Genomic DNA, 18042 nt, shown 5'->3' on the forward strand with positions numbered 1-18042 from the left:
AAATATAAATGAATATAATATACTATATTAATAAAGGACAAAAACTGCATAATCATTTCAATAGATGCAGAAAAAATATTTGACAAAATCTAACACCCAATCATAGAAGCTCTCAACTAACTAGGCATAGATAGGAACTTGCTCAATCTGATAAAAAAGCATCTACAAAAACCCTCTAACTGACATTACACTTACTGGATAAAGACTGAACCCTTTCCCTTAAGATCAGGAACAAGGCAACATGATTCTTTTCACTACTTCAATTTAACATTGTATTAGAGTTTCTAGTTGGTGCAATCAGGCAAGAAAAATAAAATGCACCCAGAGTGGAAAGGAAGAAATAAAAACTATCTTTATTTAAAGACAATTATCATCTTGTATGTGGAAATTTTTAAGGCACACGACTAGAATAAATGAGCTCAGTAAGATCACAGAATACAAGACTAATATACAAAAATTGATTGTATTTCTATATATTAGCAATGAACAATATAATAATGAAATTAAGAAAACAATTTCCTTCATAGTAGTGTCAAAAGAATAAAATATTTAGGAATACATTTAACAAAGGAACTGCAAGACTTACACATGGAAAAATGTACCACAATTCTAAGAGAAATTTAAAAATATCCATGTAAATGGAGAGACATTTCATGTTTACTGATTGATTGGAGGACTCAGTATTATAAAGTGGTAATTCTCACCAAATTGAGATTCAGTATAGATCAATTTGCAGAGAATTGCCATTTTAATCCTTATCAAAATCCCAGCAGCCCAGCTTTTGCAAAAATCAGGAACTGACAAGCTAATCCTAAAACTTATATGGAAATAGAAAGGGCCTAAAACAGCCAAAACAATCTTGTAGGTGCACCTGGATGGCTCAGTCAGTTAAGCATCTGATCACGATCTTGGCGTCCTGGGATGGAGCCCTGTGTTGGACTCCCAGCTCAGTGAAGAGTCTGCTTCTTCCTCACCTTTTGCCCTCCTCTTGGTCATATGCTCTCTTTCTCTCTCCCTCTCTCAAATAAATAAATAAAAATCTTTTTTAAAAAACCCAATCTTGTAAGTTGGAAGATTTAGACTTTTCAATATCAAAACTTACTTCAAAGCCACAATAATTAAGACTATATAGTACTGGCCTAAGGATAGACATATAGATCAATGGAACAGAATTAAGAGCCCAGGATTAAACCCTTATATTTTATATTTACGACAGCTGAGTTTTCAACAAAAGTACCAAGACAATTTGATGGGGGAAAGAATAATTATTTCAATAAATGCTGCTAGGACCATGGCATGTCCACATTTGAAAAGATGAACCTAGACCCTTAAGCTATACAAAAGCATTAACTCAAAATGGATCACAAACCTGATATAAAACTTAAAATTATAAAACTTTCAGAAGAAAATATTTCTGATCTTGGACTGGGCAAATATTTCTCCGATATAAAGCTAAAAGCCCAATCCATAAAAGCAAAAAATGATGAATTGTACTACTTCAAAATAAAAAACTTAGGTGCTTCAAAAGACACCATTAAGAAAATGAAAAGATAAGCCACAGACTAGGAGAAAATCTATGCAAATCATATATCTGATAAAGGACTTAAATCCAAAATATATGAAGAATTCTTATGATTCAATAAGAAAATATGTAATTATGGGCAAAAGATTTGAACAGACATTTCACCAAAAAATATGAATGGTTAATAAGCACAAAAAACGATGCTCAACATGATTAGTCATTAGGAAAATGTAAATTAAAACTAGAATGCACTTCACACACACTGAAATAATTATAATCAAAGAGACAAGAACAAGTATAGGAGGGGATATGGAGACTTGGAATCCGTATAGGTTGCTAGTGGAAATGTAAAATGGCACAGCTCCTCAGGAAAACAGTTTGATAGTTTCTTTTAAAACTTAAAAGTGAGGGGATCCCTGGGTGGCGCAGCGGTTTGGCGCCTGCCTTTGCCCCAGGGCGCGATCCTGGAGACCCGGGATCGAATCCCACGTCAGGCTCCTGGTGCATGGAGCCTGCTTCTCCCTCTGCCTGTGTCTCTGCCTCTCTCTCTCTCTCTCTCTATGTGACTATCATAAATAAATAAGATAAATTAAAAAAAAAACTTAAAAGTGAATATACAATGTGAGTCAAAATGTGACTCCCAGGAATCTACTCGACAGAAATGAAAATATGTCCACACAGACTTGTATGTAAATGTTCATAACAGCTTTATTTAGAAGAGCCCCAAACTGGAAATGACAAGTGTCCATCAGTGAGTGAAATGAATAAACAAAATATGTTTTTTTTCATACAACTGAATACCAGGCTGCAATAAAAAGAGAACAAAATACTGATGGCATGCTAAAATATGAATCGCACATACCAAAAAAACTAAATGACAGAAGCCAGATGCAAACACATGCATATTATATGAATCCATTTATATGAAATGTTCAGGTAAATGTCAGAAATAGCAGTTCAGTGGCTGCCTGGGGTTGGGCACAGGAACAGGGAGTGACTGAAAATGGGCATGGGGATCTTTTTGGAGTGATGGAAATGTTCTCAAATTGGGTTGTGGTAGTGATTGCACAACTTTGTAAATTTAGTAAAATATCATTGAGTTATACCCTTGGAATTGAGTGAACTTTATGGTATGTAAATTATTTCTTAATAGAACTGCTAAAGATGAAATAAGTTTAATTTCTCTAATAATGTGTAACACGTGGGCCTGGATAAATGATGGTGTTGTTCTTTGAGGTTGTATTTTGTCTTCTGAACTCAGACCTGTTGCTTCAGAGGGCAAGGATGGCAACAAGTGCTAGCAGCTAGCATTTCCTGAGTACCCGCTATGTTCCAGAGTGTTTTCTGTATAGTCATAAAAGAAATGTAAATTAAAACTAGAATGCACTTCACACACACTGAAATGATTATAATCAAAGAGACAAGGTCAAGGATGGGAGGGAATATGGAGACTTGGAATCCTGCATATTACCTTCTTCATTCCTCGGCAGTCTTTGGACACAGTTCACAGATAAAGATATGGAACCTCTGTTGAGGTCATGGGGCTGAGGCATGGAGAGTAACTTGCCTCCAACAGATCTAAGCTGTACTAATGTATCGAGAACCTTTAAGATCTAGGAATGTCTAGTCCAGTCATGAGGCCTGCTAAGTGGCTCTGAGCACCTCCTTCATTCTATGCTTGGCCCCGCTGAAGGCTTCCCTATTTGAAACTTTGTGATTCTAGATTACCTGGCAGTTCTGTTATGCCATGAGATTTTCGGCCACCATCACAGCAATTGCATGCCTGACTCTGACTCATGTTTATCCTTGCTGTAAGACTGGCTGGCCCCTCTTGACCGATGTTGGAGGATGGTGATGAGCGGCAGCTTCTCAATACTGCCTGGGTGATTTCTGCTGATATTTTGGCCTCACTGTGGCCCTGAAGGTCATGAAAACCTTCCCCCAGGATCTTCTCTCAGCCAGGACTCAGTAGTCCCATGGTCCTTTTACTGTTATCCCTGGGCCACAGTGCAGCCTCATGGTTCGAGAGAAGAACCTTCTATCAGTTTGGAATATTTTATCCCCTAGAGTTTAGCTTCGGGTGATGCTCCAGGCTACAGGATTGGAAGGGTTGGGCTGAGTTTCAGTTGCTAACTGGGCTTTAAGTCCTTGGGCTCAAATCCCTCTCACGCTTTCTACCATATTGCTCAAAACCTGGGATTCTTGGGGTTTCATTTGCTCTGACTGTTAGGCATGGTTCTATATCAGAGTCTTAGACATCAGTTGAAACATAAAAGGAATGCATAGATACTTAGACGGTCATATGTGAGGTCAAGTATGAGTAAAGGTCTCTTCACATTCACCAGCATTCAGACAAATTTAGAGTCTGTGCACCTTCTGCAGCTGACAATTTCATATATCTCGTGTTTTGTCATTGTTCCATAAACCGCCTTGAATTTGCTCTACTCGTGGCCTTTGCTGAAGGTATCCTCCATGTCTGGATTCAATCACTCCTTACCAGGACCTCCCATAACCAGGGGAGGTTACGTGCTAGGAACACAGGGGAGGGAGGCAGGATGCCCAAGAGTACTCCTCTCTTGTAGGACCTTTTGGGCCCATTGGGAGGGACAGGAGGCACACAGATAATGAAGAAACTGATGTTAGCAGAGATAATGGGGTGGGGAAGAGAGCACCCAACATCACTGTTGAAACTACAATTGATTCTAGCTTGCTCAGGTCAGGTTAACCTTGGTTGAGGCAGGGACTCAGACAAACCCCGCCAGGGCAGGCCTCTCCAGTTAGGTGGCCTCGAAGATGCTTGGCTCTGGTTGCTCTCCCAGGGCGAGAGGAGACAGCCGGGCCTGGGTGAGGCTGCAGCTCCGGTGCTGGTACTTGGGGGACTCCAAGCTCTGCTGAGCGGAGCAGCTCTGTTGGCAGGTAATCAAGAGATGTCTATCATCTCAACTGAAATGTGGGGGTTACCTCTGGTTTTTCAGCAGACCGCGCTCCTCCCCGCAAATTTAATTCCCAGATCAGTTAATATGCTCCTGAGTAACTGAGAAGTAGAAGTGTATATTTAAGCCATTAATGAGGCAGAATTAAGTCACATGTCCCATTTGAGCCATCTCCAGGGCTAGATGGCCTCTTAGGTCTTTCTCCTGTTTCTTTCTTTCTCCTCCTCCCACTATGTTTTAGCTAAATCATGGGCTAAGGTGGCTTTGGTAGAATGGATAAGGCTATAATTGTTATCCATGCCACAATTTCTGTAGGAAAATGTATTGTGTGCTAGGGTCCTACAGAGCACATCAGCTTCTCCTCCCATCCCTCCCACCCCCCCTAGGGCTACCGCCCCGGGGCATCCCTTTGGTCTTTGGAGGGTGGGAGAGGCTGAGGAGCCAGTGTGAGCCGCAGGGGAGCCTCATCCTTCCCTCCTCTCAGCATGCAAACAGAGTGGCTTGCTTGCTTTTTATCTTGATTATATATGGGCTGGGCTTTAGCATCTGATTCCTTTTGAACAATGAATCCCGCTGTTAAGCAAAAAAATACTGAAAACTACTGTTTTAAGAAAGCTGGTATTAAGTGCAATGCCAAACTAGTGATTTAGAAGCAGTTTGCTTAGGGACTTAAAATAATGATCCAGGGGAGCGAATTTACTGTTAGTCCTGGACCTGCTCCAAGTTCATGCTCTCTTGACTCTGCTAAGTTCTAAGAACATTGTAGCTAGATCTTTATTTCAGCACACAATTTTAAATCATGTATCAACCCTGAAAAGAATGAAGTGGCATTCAGATTTAGGGGATTATAGAGATACATGTATGTAAGCTTTTGCATTGTTTGCATTTGCATTATGAATACAAAGTTTTTTTTTTAATACAAAGGTTTTAGAATTGTTTATGGAATGCCCTTTTCCTAAACATACTTTTTCTTCCCATCTTTTTTTTTTTTTTTTAAGATTTTATTTATTTATTGATGAGAGAGACATAGAGAAAGGCAGAGACAAAGGCAGAGGAAGAAGCAGGCTCCCTTTGGGGAGCCCGATATGGGACTTGATCCCAGGACCCCAGGATCATGACCTGAGCCAAAGGCAGATGCTCAACCACCGAGCCACCCAGGTGGCCCTTCTTCCATCTTCTAAAGATAACACTGAAAAGTATTTTGTGTCCAGGCTAGGAATTGCTAAATAATCTTAAAGCACCATAACTTGTATTATTTTCCTCACAGGGACCTTTTGGGGTACACTAAAGGCTCTGTACCCCTCAGATGTTTCATCATGAAAAAGGGCTTCTATGGATACAGGCTTATTCCCCTTCTACTTGCTTACAAAAGGTGATACTAGGAAATAGTAAGAGCTGGAGCCAGTAATTAGAAGCCAGGCATCCCTGTCTCTTCTTGACTACCCTGATTCTAGAAGTTTCCTAACAGCTTGATTCCCAGGAATAAGGATATTCACCTTGCTGACTTCACAGGCTTGTTTTGAGTTGAAATGAATATTGCTGTGTGAAGGCTTTCTGCAAATATCAAGAGCTATACAAATCTGTAGGGTCCCATCACCTAAAGTGAACAGGGCTCTGCATTTTTCGCATGACAATGGCACTTGTTATCTAAAGACATCTTGACTTAATCTTGCAGTATGTTGAGATTTAATCTTTTCGAAGAGAGAAAGAAACCTCTAAGAGCTGTAGGACTTACCTTGAATAACTAGAGGGATTTTTCATAATCTTTATATAAATGTCATTTTTAAAGAAAGAAGAATGGATTATCATGCTTATATGCTTGTAACTTAAATTTTATTGTCCACTATGGTGCTATTACTGTTGTATACAGATTGAGCATTTATGTTTTCAGTCCACAGAACTTTGTATTCCTTTATTGTATTAAAAACAGAGGTATTACAAAGAGGATTGTAACAACAGTAATGTTTTCTATCTTCTTTATCTTTTCCGTGTCTGTGAAGTAATTAGTACTAACAAGAAAGCACTAATCTCTGGCTGGCACATATATTTAAGTGTGTAAATAGCACATTCCACTGTGTTGTGTTATTGTGTTAAAACGTTGTGTTAAAACATTACAAGGATGAATGCAGAACCAGTAAAGCTATGCTTTTTTTTTTTTTTTTCCCTAAAAGAAATTTTAGGATGTTCACATGGCTCAAAATAATGCTTCTCATTTTTAAAAATCCTTGAGTTTTCAAACCTAGTACAACTGAGCCGCACTCAGTGTGCTATTTGGAATGTGACATTCCCTTTCCCTGGTTTTGTGTTGTTACAGAGGAAATGGGTATTCAGTATACATGATTCAAGTGGGGATAAAAACCCCTATTTAATTCCACAATATTCCTTAGACTGGGAAAAAAAAATCTCTTTTGTAGTCATGTTTATCTTATAGTAACTCTAGAGCCAAACAATTTATTATGTAAATGTAGAAATACAAACAGCTTAATCGAACAAAATACTTACTATTTTCTGGCTACCTGACAGAAACGATTTACTTAAGAAAACAGAACAAAATTTCTCAGTTTCATTATTCAGCTTTGTCAATATTTTGCCAGAGCTTTTTTTTCTTGGGGTGGGGAAGCAAATGAAAGAGTTTAAAAGCTCATATGTGTCTATTTTGTTTTAGCTTCGTGTATTTATTAAGAGTAAATTCTGTATGTCTTTGCAGTTCATCAATATGTGTATTTAGAAGTTTCTCAAATTCTTTTGCTCGCTTCTCTTCCTCCAGGAGATAATGCTGTGCAGCCAAAGAGGCTGGGAAGACTATATCTGGGGGAGACTAAAGAAAGAAAGAAATGTTAGATGAGGAATACAAAGCCTTTTAAACCTTCCTGTTTCCAGGCATGCTTCATCCGGAGCATGTGGTCCCACATACCTCTTAATGAAATAATCCAGACTAACTCTCTCTGCTGTTGTAATACAGTGACTGCTTGTGAAAAATCCTCAAAGAATGAAAACATCACACCACCAGCATATTCAAAAGCTCTAGAAATGAATAGTTACATGTTCAACTGCAAAAGCAGGGACAGGGACAAGAAAATTACCATGGAACTTGCCTAAAACATACTCGACTAATTTGTAAAACCAAGGGTTTTCATCTGAAAATAGGCAACGCCAAAAAGCTGACATAAAGATTATGATAGACTTGGGCAAAGAAAACTTAGATAGGAAAAAAAATTAAGGATTGGCTGAAAAAGGGAGCTAATTGCTGTTTGGAGTTAGCCAGGTGAGGAGAGCTGGCATGATGCATGTCGGGGTACAAGTGGCTTCTGGCAGGGAAGGCCGTAATGCTGGAATGTATCTCCTTTGTCCAATTAGAGCTGACAAAGCCTCCCACTTACACACTTTGTGGTAATATGGAAGTGCTCATTTAACTGTTTGTTAACTGATTAAGTCCTGCCAAATGGCTTAGCAGATCCCATACTAGGAGAATCTCTGATAAAATAAAATTGCCTTGTGTAGCCTCTGCCAAGTGTACTAGGCAAGTTGCCTTGAAGAACCTTAAGATTCTGGAGCAAGACCACGCCATCTGTAGCAGAAAACTGTACACTATTTACAGAACCGTTCCTGTAATGCTACTGGCCCTAGTTGAGGCCAAGCAGCTAAGAAGTGGAGAGGATGACTGGTTCTAGCTCTGTCCTTGGTCATTCCAGTGGAAATTATGGATGGGCCTGTCAGGACGGTCCCACTTTCACCAAGATTAAGGTAGCTAACTATGGCTGTTGAGCGTCCCACCTGCTTGCAATAGAGACCAAAGCTGAGGAGTTCCAGATATGGCACCCATCCCTCAAGGAGACCAACCGGCCTTTTGGTGGCAACTAATTTACACTAGGTCCCTTCCACCTTGGAAGGGGCAATATTTTACCCTCACCAGCACTGATGTATATTCTTTGGGTTTGCCTTTCCTGCCTGAAGGGCCTTGGCCTTGATCACTACCTGGCAGCTCACAGAGAGACTGAGTTACTGACATGGGATCCTGACTAATAGTAAAGGAACCTAATTTACAGCTGAGGAGTATGGCAGAGGGGTCATGACCATGGAATGCATTGGTCTCACCATCCAGACCATCTGCAAGATGCTAGCTCTGATAGGCTTCTTGAAGGCAGGGGTGGGGCATCAGCTGGGAAATTATATCCTGTGAGGATGGGGTACGTTCTTCAGGACATGGTACAGACTCTCAACCAATGGCTGTTATATGCTACTGTGTTTCCAGCAGGAGAATACATGAATCTGGGAACAAAAGGGAGGATGGAAGAATGGCTCCACTCTCCATCATTTTGTTGACCCACTTGGAGAATTTCTACCTTGTGTCTTTGTATCTTGAGGCTCTGTGGATGTACAGGCCCTGGATCTTAGAGGGGGAAATGCCTCCACCATGATACCTGTAAGAGTCTCACTGAGCTTAAAGCATTGGCTGGAAAAAAAAAAAAAAAAAAAAAAAGCACTGGCTGGCACCTAGCCACCTCGGGCTCCTCATGCCAAAGGATCAGAGGCACAGAAAAGAGGTACTACACTGGCAGAGGTACCTGGCCCTAATCATCACGAAGACTACTACTACACAATGGAAGCAGCGAGGAACATGTCTGATATTCAGCTAGCCACTGAGGTTTCTTTTAATACTCCTGTGCCCAGTTTTAACTGTAAACGACAAACCACATCCCGAGGAGGACACAGGAACCAGGGGCTCACCCGACAAGGCAAGCTATCTGGACTAACGTAAGTGCTAGCTGAGATGGAGAGGTATCTAGAATGGGTGAAGAGATGATGACCATCCATTAAGTTCTTGAGACCAGTTGTGGCATCAAGGCCTGTAGTTTGTCCCACTGACCCTCCTCGTACAAACTTTCCAAGAAATGTGACAAGCCAGAATCTTGAAGAAGATAGGCCTGAATGGAATGAACATGAACAGAGCATGGATCTGAGTGGCTCAAGAGGTAGACTCTAGTGGATGCTGTTGGTGTCCTAGCGGGGTTCCCTTCACCAGGCTGGCACATCTGTCCTCCTGCTTGCTGGGGGGTTGGTTCTCTGGAGACCTGCCCTCAGCTGGACTAAGAGCCCCTGCCTCATCTGAGAAGTTGTAATATCCCCCGCAGCCTATTCCCTCTCCTCTAAGGCGAGGACTGATTGACACAGGGCACAGAACACCAGACTTCTTGTCTCCAGGGGAACCAACTCTGTTGTGCGATTCATGCTCCAAGCTCCTGGTGAGACCAGGCCAAGTTAGTCTCCAGCTTGTTTTTAGCTCATTTTTGTTTAGCTTTCCTCCCTCCTTAGACTGCTTCCCTGATTCTCCTTCTGCCGAGACTTACTACCTTCAAGAAACCACCTTCCTAAGAATCTCTGTCTCAGATGCTAGGAAACCTGATCTCAAACAGATGACTTCTTAACTGCTGGCTTGAGTGATGACTGGGTGACATCAATGCCACTTATGAGAAAAGTAAAATAGTAAAAGGGCTCATTGAGGGTAATGTCTTATTTATTTTTGATTCCCTGGGTTCTAGCACAGCTTCTGGCACAGGGTATATTTTAAACAAAATTTTTGAATTAATATATGAATGAAGAAAGTACTTTTGATTTTGAATAATCCTGAATTAGAGGTGACTTGGGTCTCAGATTGTCATGTAGAAAATGAGATATATCATCAGTCTAGAACTCAAAAGATAGGTATAGATTAGAGATATTTCAAAGTTACAGGTAATTAAGGCTGCCAGTCTGATTGAAATAATCCAAGACATGCAAATTAAATAAAAAGTAGTTCAAATACGGTATCTTGGAGAGAACTTCATTTCAGGCTCCCACTCCCATGGTTATGTTCTCAACATTGTCATCAATGAAAACTGCATTATTTATTAATCAAGATTTCAGCAACCCATCTATTATCCTTCCAGCTTAGTCTAGTATTTCCACTTTCTCACATCATCCATTCCCTTCTAACTCTGCTTATATTCCAGATCCGTCATTATAATCATTCAGCAACTCGTTCCCCATCTCCCCCACCAACATCCTGTCTTTGTCTCAGGTGCTTGGTAAAACCTAGGCCTAAATAACCTGCCTGGCCATGCATGCACCTGAACAGCTGGAGAAGGAATTGTGTACTGTGGGGACTGCTTTCACTCAAAGTCCACCTCAAATATCAGATGGTTAGTTAACATCTGATTAACTGATGGTTAACTAACATCAGTTAGTTAATGCCTGACCATTCTGTTGCACTTCCCTAGCATATTCACTTTCTCACTCATTACCTGGTGGCCTTGTCTCCTTCTCAGGAAGGAGCTCCCTCACCTCTCTATACCCTGTTGCACCTGTATCTACATTTCATGCCATAATCTGTTTCAGAGACTCTTACTTCTACCTACACCATGGATTCTATTCCTTTGTGTCTTCTCAATGGCTCTTTCTGCAAATGAACCTTGTCACTCATGAGTCCCACCTCCTTCGCCATCAACCTTTCCTCTTCTCCTTAAAGGTTCCCATTGGAACACTAAATGTAATAGTCTAAGGCTTTGTCTTAGGACAGTTTCCCCATTTATACCCTTTAAAGTATTCTCGTCTAGTCCTATAGATTTATAGCCATACACTGATTACTCCTATATTTTGTTTCCAGCTCTGATGTCTTCCTGGAATACCAGAGTCACATATCCTAACACCTATGTGATATTCCCATTTGCATGTCTAATGAACATTTTAAATTGAAGTGCCCAATCTAGAAATCATGATTTTCTCCTCCAATCCTACTCCTTTCCCTAGTCTTTCATGTCTGAAAGTGATGCTAGCATCCACCCAATGCTCAGGCTTACATCCTAGGAGTCATCTCCGAGTCCTTTCTTTCCTTCATTCCCCAGAGTTAACCCATTGACTGTCTGGTCTGTTCTCCACAACATTTCCCAGATCCAACATGTTCCTTTGTCTACACTGCTATCATCATCTCTTGCCTTGACTACTGAAATAGCCTGAAAATTGCTCTCCCCACTTCTACCTTTGCCCCTCTATAATTTATTATTTATTTGGCACTCAAAAGACATGAATCTCTCTAAAAGATATTTTATTTTTTTATTTTTTTATAAATTTATTTTTTATTGGTGTTCAATTTGCCAACATATAGAATAATACCCAGTGCTCATCCCATCAAGTGCCCCCTTCAGTCACCCCCACCCCCACCCACCTCCTTTTCTTCCACCCAAAATTCGAATTCCTTCCCTTGGCATAAAGTCTCTACATATCTGACTATTTCTCTGTCCCCAGTGCATTCCATCTTCTTTCTCTCCTAGGCTCCAGGACTGGTTCTTGAACTTACCAAATTTATTCCTGCCTTATAGATTTGCACCAGGAGTTCCCTCTGCCTGAAGCCCTCTTCCCCCAGATCTTTGGGCCTTTTTTGTTGTTGTTAATTTAGGTCTCAACTTAATATAGGTCTCCTCAGTGTCCTCTCCTCATTTTCCAGGCCACTCAACCTAAAGTAATCCCTCACACTCCCATCAGTTCCTGTCACATCATTGGCTTTTCTTTTCTTCATACAATTTATCATTACTTGATTTTTAAAAATATATATTCATTTGTTTCCAGTCATTAATTGTACCCCTCCCTTCTTTGAGGTAAAATGCACATCAAGTAAAATCATTTGAAAATGAACCACTCAGTGGCATTTAGTACATTTACAATGTTATGCAACCACCATCTCTATCTAGTTCCAAAATAGTTTCATCATCTTAAAAGGAAACTGGATCCACTAAGCTACTGATCCCCATTCCCTGCTCCCCGAGCTGCCCCTGGTAACCACTAATCTGCATCCTGTTTCTATGATTTACCTATTCTCAGCACTTCATGTAGTTGGAACCATAAAAAATATGACCTTTTGTGCCTAACTGCTTCCACTTAGTATAGTGTTTTGGAGGTTTATCTACTACACTATAGCACATATCAGTATTTCTCTCCTTTTTATGGCTAAATAGTATTCCATTGTGTGTCTGCAATGCTATTTGTTTATCCATTCATCCACTGGTGAGATTCCTCTCTTTCACCAGACTGTAGGCTTCTATGTCTCATCGAAGATGTGTTAGAACAGAACCTGCCATACACTAGGTGCTTATAATGTTGATTTTATGACTGAATGATGAGCATTAATATTTAAGGACAGGTATAGGAGAGAGAAGCTGAGAAGTAGACTGGGAAAAAGTAACCAGAAAGGCAGCAGGAAAATCAATGGAGAATAGTGTCATAGAAGCCAGAGAATATGAGAGTTTCAAAAAAAAAATGATTAAGGAAGACAAGTTCTTAAAGCATATTTAATGAACTAGAAGGTTGCTGGTGGTCTTGGAAGGAATAGTACTGATGTAGAAGTTAAAATGTGGAGGTGGAGGGAAACTACTGAACCCAGAACAGTGGGTTGGACCATGTCTTTCAGGGAATTCTGGGGCTTCCATCACAGATTAAGTTCCCCATGCCCAGACCTAAAACAGGAGATAATTTTTTCCTGGCAACTCTGAGGCTCTGAACTTCCTCAAAGGAGTGATGCAAGGAAGGAAGGAAGCCCAATCCTTGTTATTAAGACAACAGATACGCTGGTATGCTTTTTAGGTGCCTACTAATGCTCCACACTTTTTTGGGTGCTGGGGCTACAACAGTAAGCGAAGACAGAAAAAGTCCCTATATTCATGGGGCTTAAATTCTAGAAGAGGGAAGCAAACACACGAGCAGACATAAATGTGTTATGGTAAAGTGCTATGAAAAAAATAAAAACCAGGACAAGGGGTAGGGGAATCAAGAAGGAGGTGCTACTGTAGGTTGGTTGCTCAGGCACCCATGATGAGGTAATATTTGAGCAGAGACTAACTAGCCTAAAATGCTAAAATCATCTGACATTAGAACCATATGGCATTTAGCAATTCATCATGCTTTGTTTCACTGGAATATATGCTTACTTTGGAGTCCTTCAGCATCCAGATTTTATTGATACAAAATTTGCTAACTCCCCTCAGTGGTTCCCATAACTTAAATAAGGAGGTTTATTTCAGTTATTTTATCGGTATGGAATTTTATTCTTTTCAAATAATTCTGGCATTTCATGTTGAGAGGAACACAAAAGAACATTTCAAGGCTTTAGAGATCTCTAACACTTCAAAAGTTAATGGTTTAAAGTCTTCTTCCAAAACACCTTAAATCTTATTTCCAATCTCTACCAAAAGAAGCCAACAGATTCCAGAAAAGCAGAAAAGCACTCATGGGGTACCCCATCCAGTTTAAACATTTCCTATTGTTGTCATTGTTTATAATTTGCATCCAATATTAGTATAACATGGAGAGGTGCTAAAAAATTACATGATATACTTTGAATATAAGTGAAAGCAATTGCTACGAGTACTACTACTCACTTTCTGAGGTAAATATCTACTTAAAAACACCCTGTGATTATTATGTTCAAGAAATTAAATCATAAGGCAGGAAATTCAGCACAGAACTGGAAAATGCAAAAAAAGAATCAGATGAAAATTCAGGAACTGAAAAATATAAGACTGAAATTAACCTACACGAAATCACATTCTTAAGGCAGGGAGTGGTGGCTCTTTTATGCATAGAAACCAACACAGAGAGTCAAGGAAAATGAAGAAACAGAAGAATATGAAATTAAGAATCTTTCCCACCTGTTTTATGAGGTCAACATAATCTGATGCCAAAGCTTGATAAGGACAGCAAAAGAACATTACAGGCTAATTTCTCTAGTGAACACAAAACAAAAAGTCTAAGCCAGTATGAACAGACCAAATGCAGTTATCGAGTGCAGTTTATTCCAAGAATTCAAAGTTGAGTTAACAAGAAAAAACATTAACCAAACTAAAGAGAAAACTAATATGGTCGTTTCTTTTTGTTTTTGCTTTGGTCATTTCAAAAGAAGCAGTACAAGCATTTGATAAAATTCCAAATTAATTCACGAACAAAGTCAGCACTCTAGAAATAAAAGGGAAATTGCTTAATATTAATAAAAGGAATCGGGATGCCTGGGTGGCTCAGCAGTTGAGCGTCTGACTCAGGGCGTGATCCCGGGGTCCGGGATCGAGTCCCACATTGGGCTCGTGCAGAGAGTCTGCTTCTCCCTCTGCCTATATCTCTGCCTCTTTCTCTGTTTCTCATGAATAAATAAATAAAATCTCAAAAAAAAATCTTAAAAAGGAGTCTACAAAATATCTATAGTGAATATCATACACAATGGCGGAATATTGAAATTCCTTTGCAATTGAGAATGAGAGAAGGATACATTTACTGGAGGCCTTAGTAAAGTAAAGCCCAAAATAGAAAAAAGGTATAAAGATATGAAAGTAGGAAATAAATTGTCATTATTTTGATTTGGAATATAGAAAATTCAATAGAATCCATAGGACTAGAATATATGTGCAAATTCAACTGAATATTTTCATGGGGAAAGGGATTGAGAATACTACCTTGCACCATATGCAAAAATTGATTCCAGGTGTAGATGTAAATATGAAAGATAAAGAGCTAACGGTTCTAAAAGATAACATAGGATAATATTTTTGTAACTTTGGGACAGGCAAAGTTTTAAATAGGTTACCAAAAAATGTTAATCACAGAGGAAAAGATTCATAAGTGAATGTATTAAAATTAAGAACTTCTGGTTACCAAAATATACTATTAAGTGAAGAGGCAAGTAAAAGTGATAGAAGATATTTGCAATTTATATAATCAACAAAGGGCTTATATCCAGAATATATAAAGAACTCCTACAAATCGATGAGAATAAAGACAATCCAACAGAAAGTTAGACAAGGGAATTGAACAGACATTTTACAAAGGAGAACATCAAAATGGCCAATGAAAAGGTGCTCAACTTTATTATTCACCAGATATATATTAAAACCATGATAGGAAGTTACTACACACTGGCCAGGAAAGCAAAAATAAAAAAGACGGAGAGTACCAAGTGGTGGAAAGAAGAACACTCAAATACTACTTATTGGGGTATTAACTGGCTCAAACAGTTAGAGAACCAGTTTGGCATTACCTCCTAAAGCTGACCTTAAGTATATCCTATGACCCAGCAATTCCACTTTAGGAATATACCCAATGGAAATGTGTACACGTGTGTACCAAAAGATACATACAAGAATGTTTTAGCAGCATTATTTGTAATATTCCTGAGCTGGAAATAACTCAAATGTCTGCCAACAGTAAAATGGATAAATTGTAGTATCATTCTATGCAGCATTTATTTACAATGGAATACTATCGAGAAACAAAAATGGATTAACTACATAAAATTAACATATAAAACAATATGGATGATGAATCTCAGAAAATAGCCTTAGATTGAAATACTTGATGAAACATTATGGATCTCTTTTCCTTCTGTAGAAAGGCACGGCCAAACGACTCACAGATCCACCTTGGAGTCCTATTCAAGAAGCAATATTTTCTTTCTTAACAACTATGTGAACATCAGTGTATAGGTATCAGTGTAGGAGTAGTCATTCCTTAAAGGAAAAAAAATTAACCAACAACCGAGCAACTCACCAGCGGGAACACTTCATCATCACTAACCAGGGGACTCGTCATTTCTTTGGTTTGAAATGGCAAAGGTGGCAGTGGAGGCGTTGCACTTCTGTTTGGCTCACGATCTTGGCTAAGTCTAAAAGAGAAGGATGGTTCTCATTTACCGCTACCAAGGACACTGCCTGTTCATGTAGCTAAAGATTTCAATTTCTTTGATGTAACAGTGGGGGAAGCACAACAAAAAGTTTGGCCTTCTTATCTCAGTATCTCTTTGAAAATAATTTTCCAGATGAGTCATTTCTAATGATTAATAACGAACAGAAAACTTTGTAATTATTAAAAATATTCTTCAATTCTTATTGCCTACTTTGTATCTCTTTCTGTGTTTTACTTTCGGGTCCCTCTGCCATTTAATTAAACAACATGATACCAGTTTGGAAAGAATCTCAAAACAGCTAACACTGCTGCCCTTGACAATTCTAAATAATCCTCTTTCTGTATTCTCTATTTCACTTAACCTCGATGGCTTTCTCAACAGAATTATGCTGCCTTTTTTTTTTTTTGATGCTAGAACAAGCCCTTGTACAATAATTCTCATTCCTATAGGATTTAACTATTTGTGACATTATTTCAATTTGTATCATCTCCTAAACTCATCCTTAGTAGCTGTATGACCTTGACCTTGAGCAGATAACTATATCTTTCTGTGACTTTTATTTTTTTCATTGATTAAAAAAGATGGTTGGGAGAATTGAACTCCATAATCAGGATGAAAGGTACACTACAGAATTGGTTGTTTTTGCTAAAATATAAGGTAGAAAATGAAACTGAATAAAATACCAGTGAGATTTTAAATTTTGGTATGCTGAGTAAACAAATGAATAATAAAACAAAAACTGAACCAAATTCCCATAAAATTTTACATAAAAATGTTCTAACAGTATGAGCTATTTGGGACTAAATGTCTTTCTGAACATTAATTCATGAAATTGGGGTTGAAATTTAATCAAAATCATCAAAGCCCATGAAAACATAAGAATCCCTTCAACTTAAAATTATTTATTCATTTTTATTGATTATTCAAATTCTCCAGAGGTATTGATTTACCATTTTCAAAGCCTTCATATTTTAATTTCACATAGTTCCAAAAAATTCACATTATTGTTCTCTCCTCTTATCCAGAGACTATCTATCTATACAGACCTATTTCCTATTATGTAAACATTTTCAAAGTGATGCATACAAATAGCAATAAAAGTTAAGTGAGACATCTGTAAATTAGGACATAAAAACAAACACAGCATGTTTTCCATTTTTACTTATCTTGAAATATATCTTTTTTTTAATCCATTCTTCCAAACCATAATTACCATGGAAACAGAACAGCAAATTAAACTGAAATAACATGGTTTATGATGTGCACGTTAAGATGAAACATCCCACAATTCAGATAGAATTATAACAATTGCAGAGTACATCTGCATAGAGTCTTCAGCTGAACCTTTTAATTTGAGTGAGGCTACCATCTATACTTCAAAGCACAGTGGGAAAAATAAGATAATTATAGAAGCGACTCAAGACATACATATCTCTTTGTAATCTCAATTATACAAAGATTTCAGGGAAAGTATTATTTGTCCTAAATTATCTACAGAATTATCTCAATTATCCATTTTGCTTTGGATGTATCAATACAGTTTACAGTGTTAATTAGTAAAACATATATGAACATGCTTTTTACTGTAAGATCAATAAAATGTAGAGATTGAAAGGAAAGACTACATTGTGGATTAAAATACTTTTGGTTTAAAGCATCTTTATATCTGAAAAAAGCATCTTTATATCTGCAAAGTTCTTCTAGAATGCAGCTATTCCAATACTTCATAAAACCACCTTGCAGTCTATCAATTTAAAAGCTATCTTAAAAGACATTTTGGAAGGCTTTTATTTCCCTCTTATAAGCTGGTCTTTTCAGTTGTCTTTTCCACAGGTCCTAGTCCGAGGCCTCTGCCTACTTCTGCCAGGAGGGCAGGACCCAGTTGTTGG

General features: G+C 38.6%; 1 protein-coding gene across 5 annotated transcripts in view; it reads right to left on the reverse strand.

Annotated features, from left to right (window-relative positions):
• Positions 1–4284: 4284 nt before the first annotated feature.
• The window catches only part of DEUP1 (deuterosome assembly protein 1), an 82560-nt gene continuing 68802 nt past the window's right edge, over positions 4285–18042 (reverse strand). For 2 of the 5 annotated variants that reach the window (XM_038568326.1, XM_038568324.1), the window contains 2 exons: positions 16018–16132; positions 6546–7273 (listed from right to left, as the gene is read on the reverse strand). In XM_038568326.1, the coding sequence (XP_038424254.1) occupies positions 7097–7273; positions 16018–16132 (292 nt within the window). In that variant the 3' untranslated portion in view covers positions 6546–7096. Of the gene's footprint in view, positions 4429–6545; positions 7274–7369; positions 7480–15759; positions 15899–16017; positions 16133–18042 lie in introns of those variants that run through there. The other 3 variants (XM_038568327.1, XM_038568329.1, XM_038568328.1) reach the window with 3 other exon arrangements.

The sequence above is a fragment of the Canis lupus genome, chromosome 21, assembly GCF_011100685.1.
Source record: "Canis lupus familiaris isolate Mischka breed German Shepherd chromosome 21, alternate assembly UU_Cfam_GSD_1.0, whole genome shotgun sequence".
Taxonomy (NCBI): domain Eukaryota; kingdom Metazoa; phylum Chordata; class Mammalia; order Carnivora; family Canidae; genus Canis; species Canis lupus.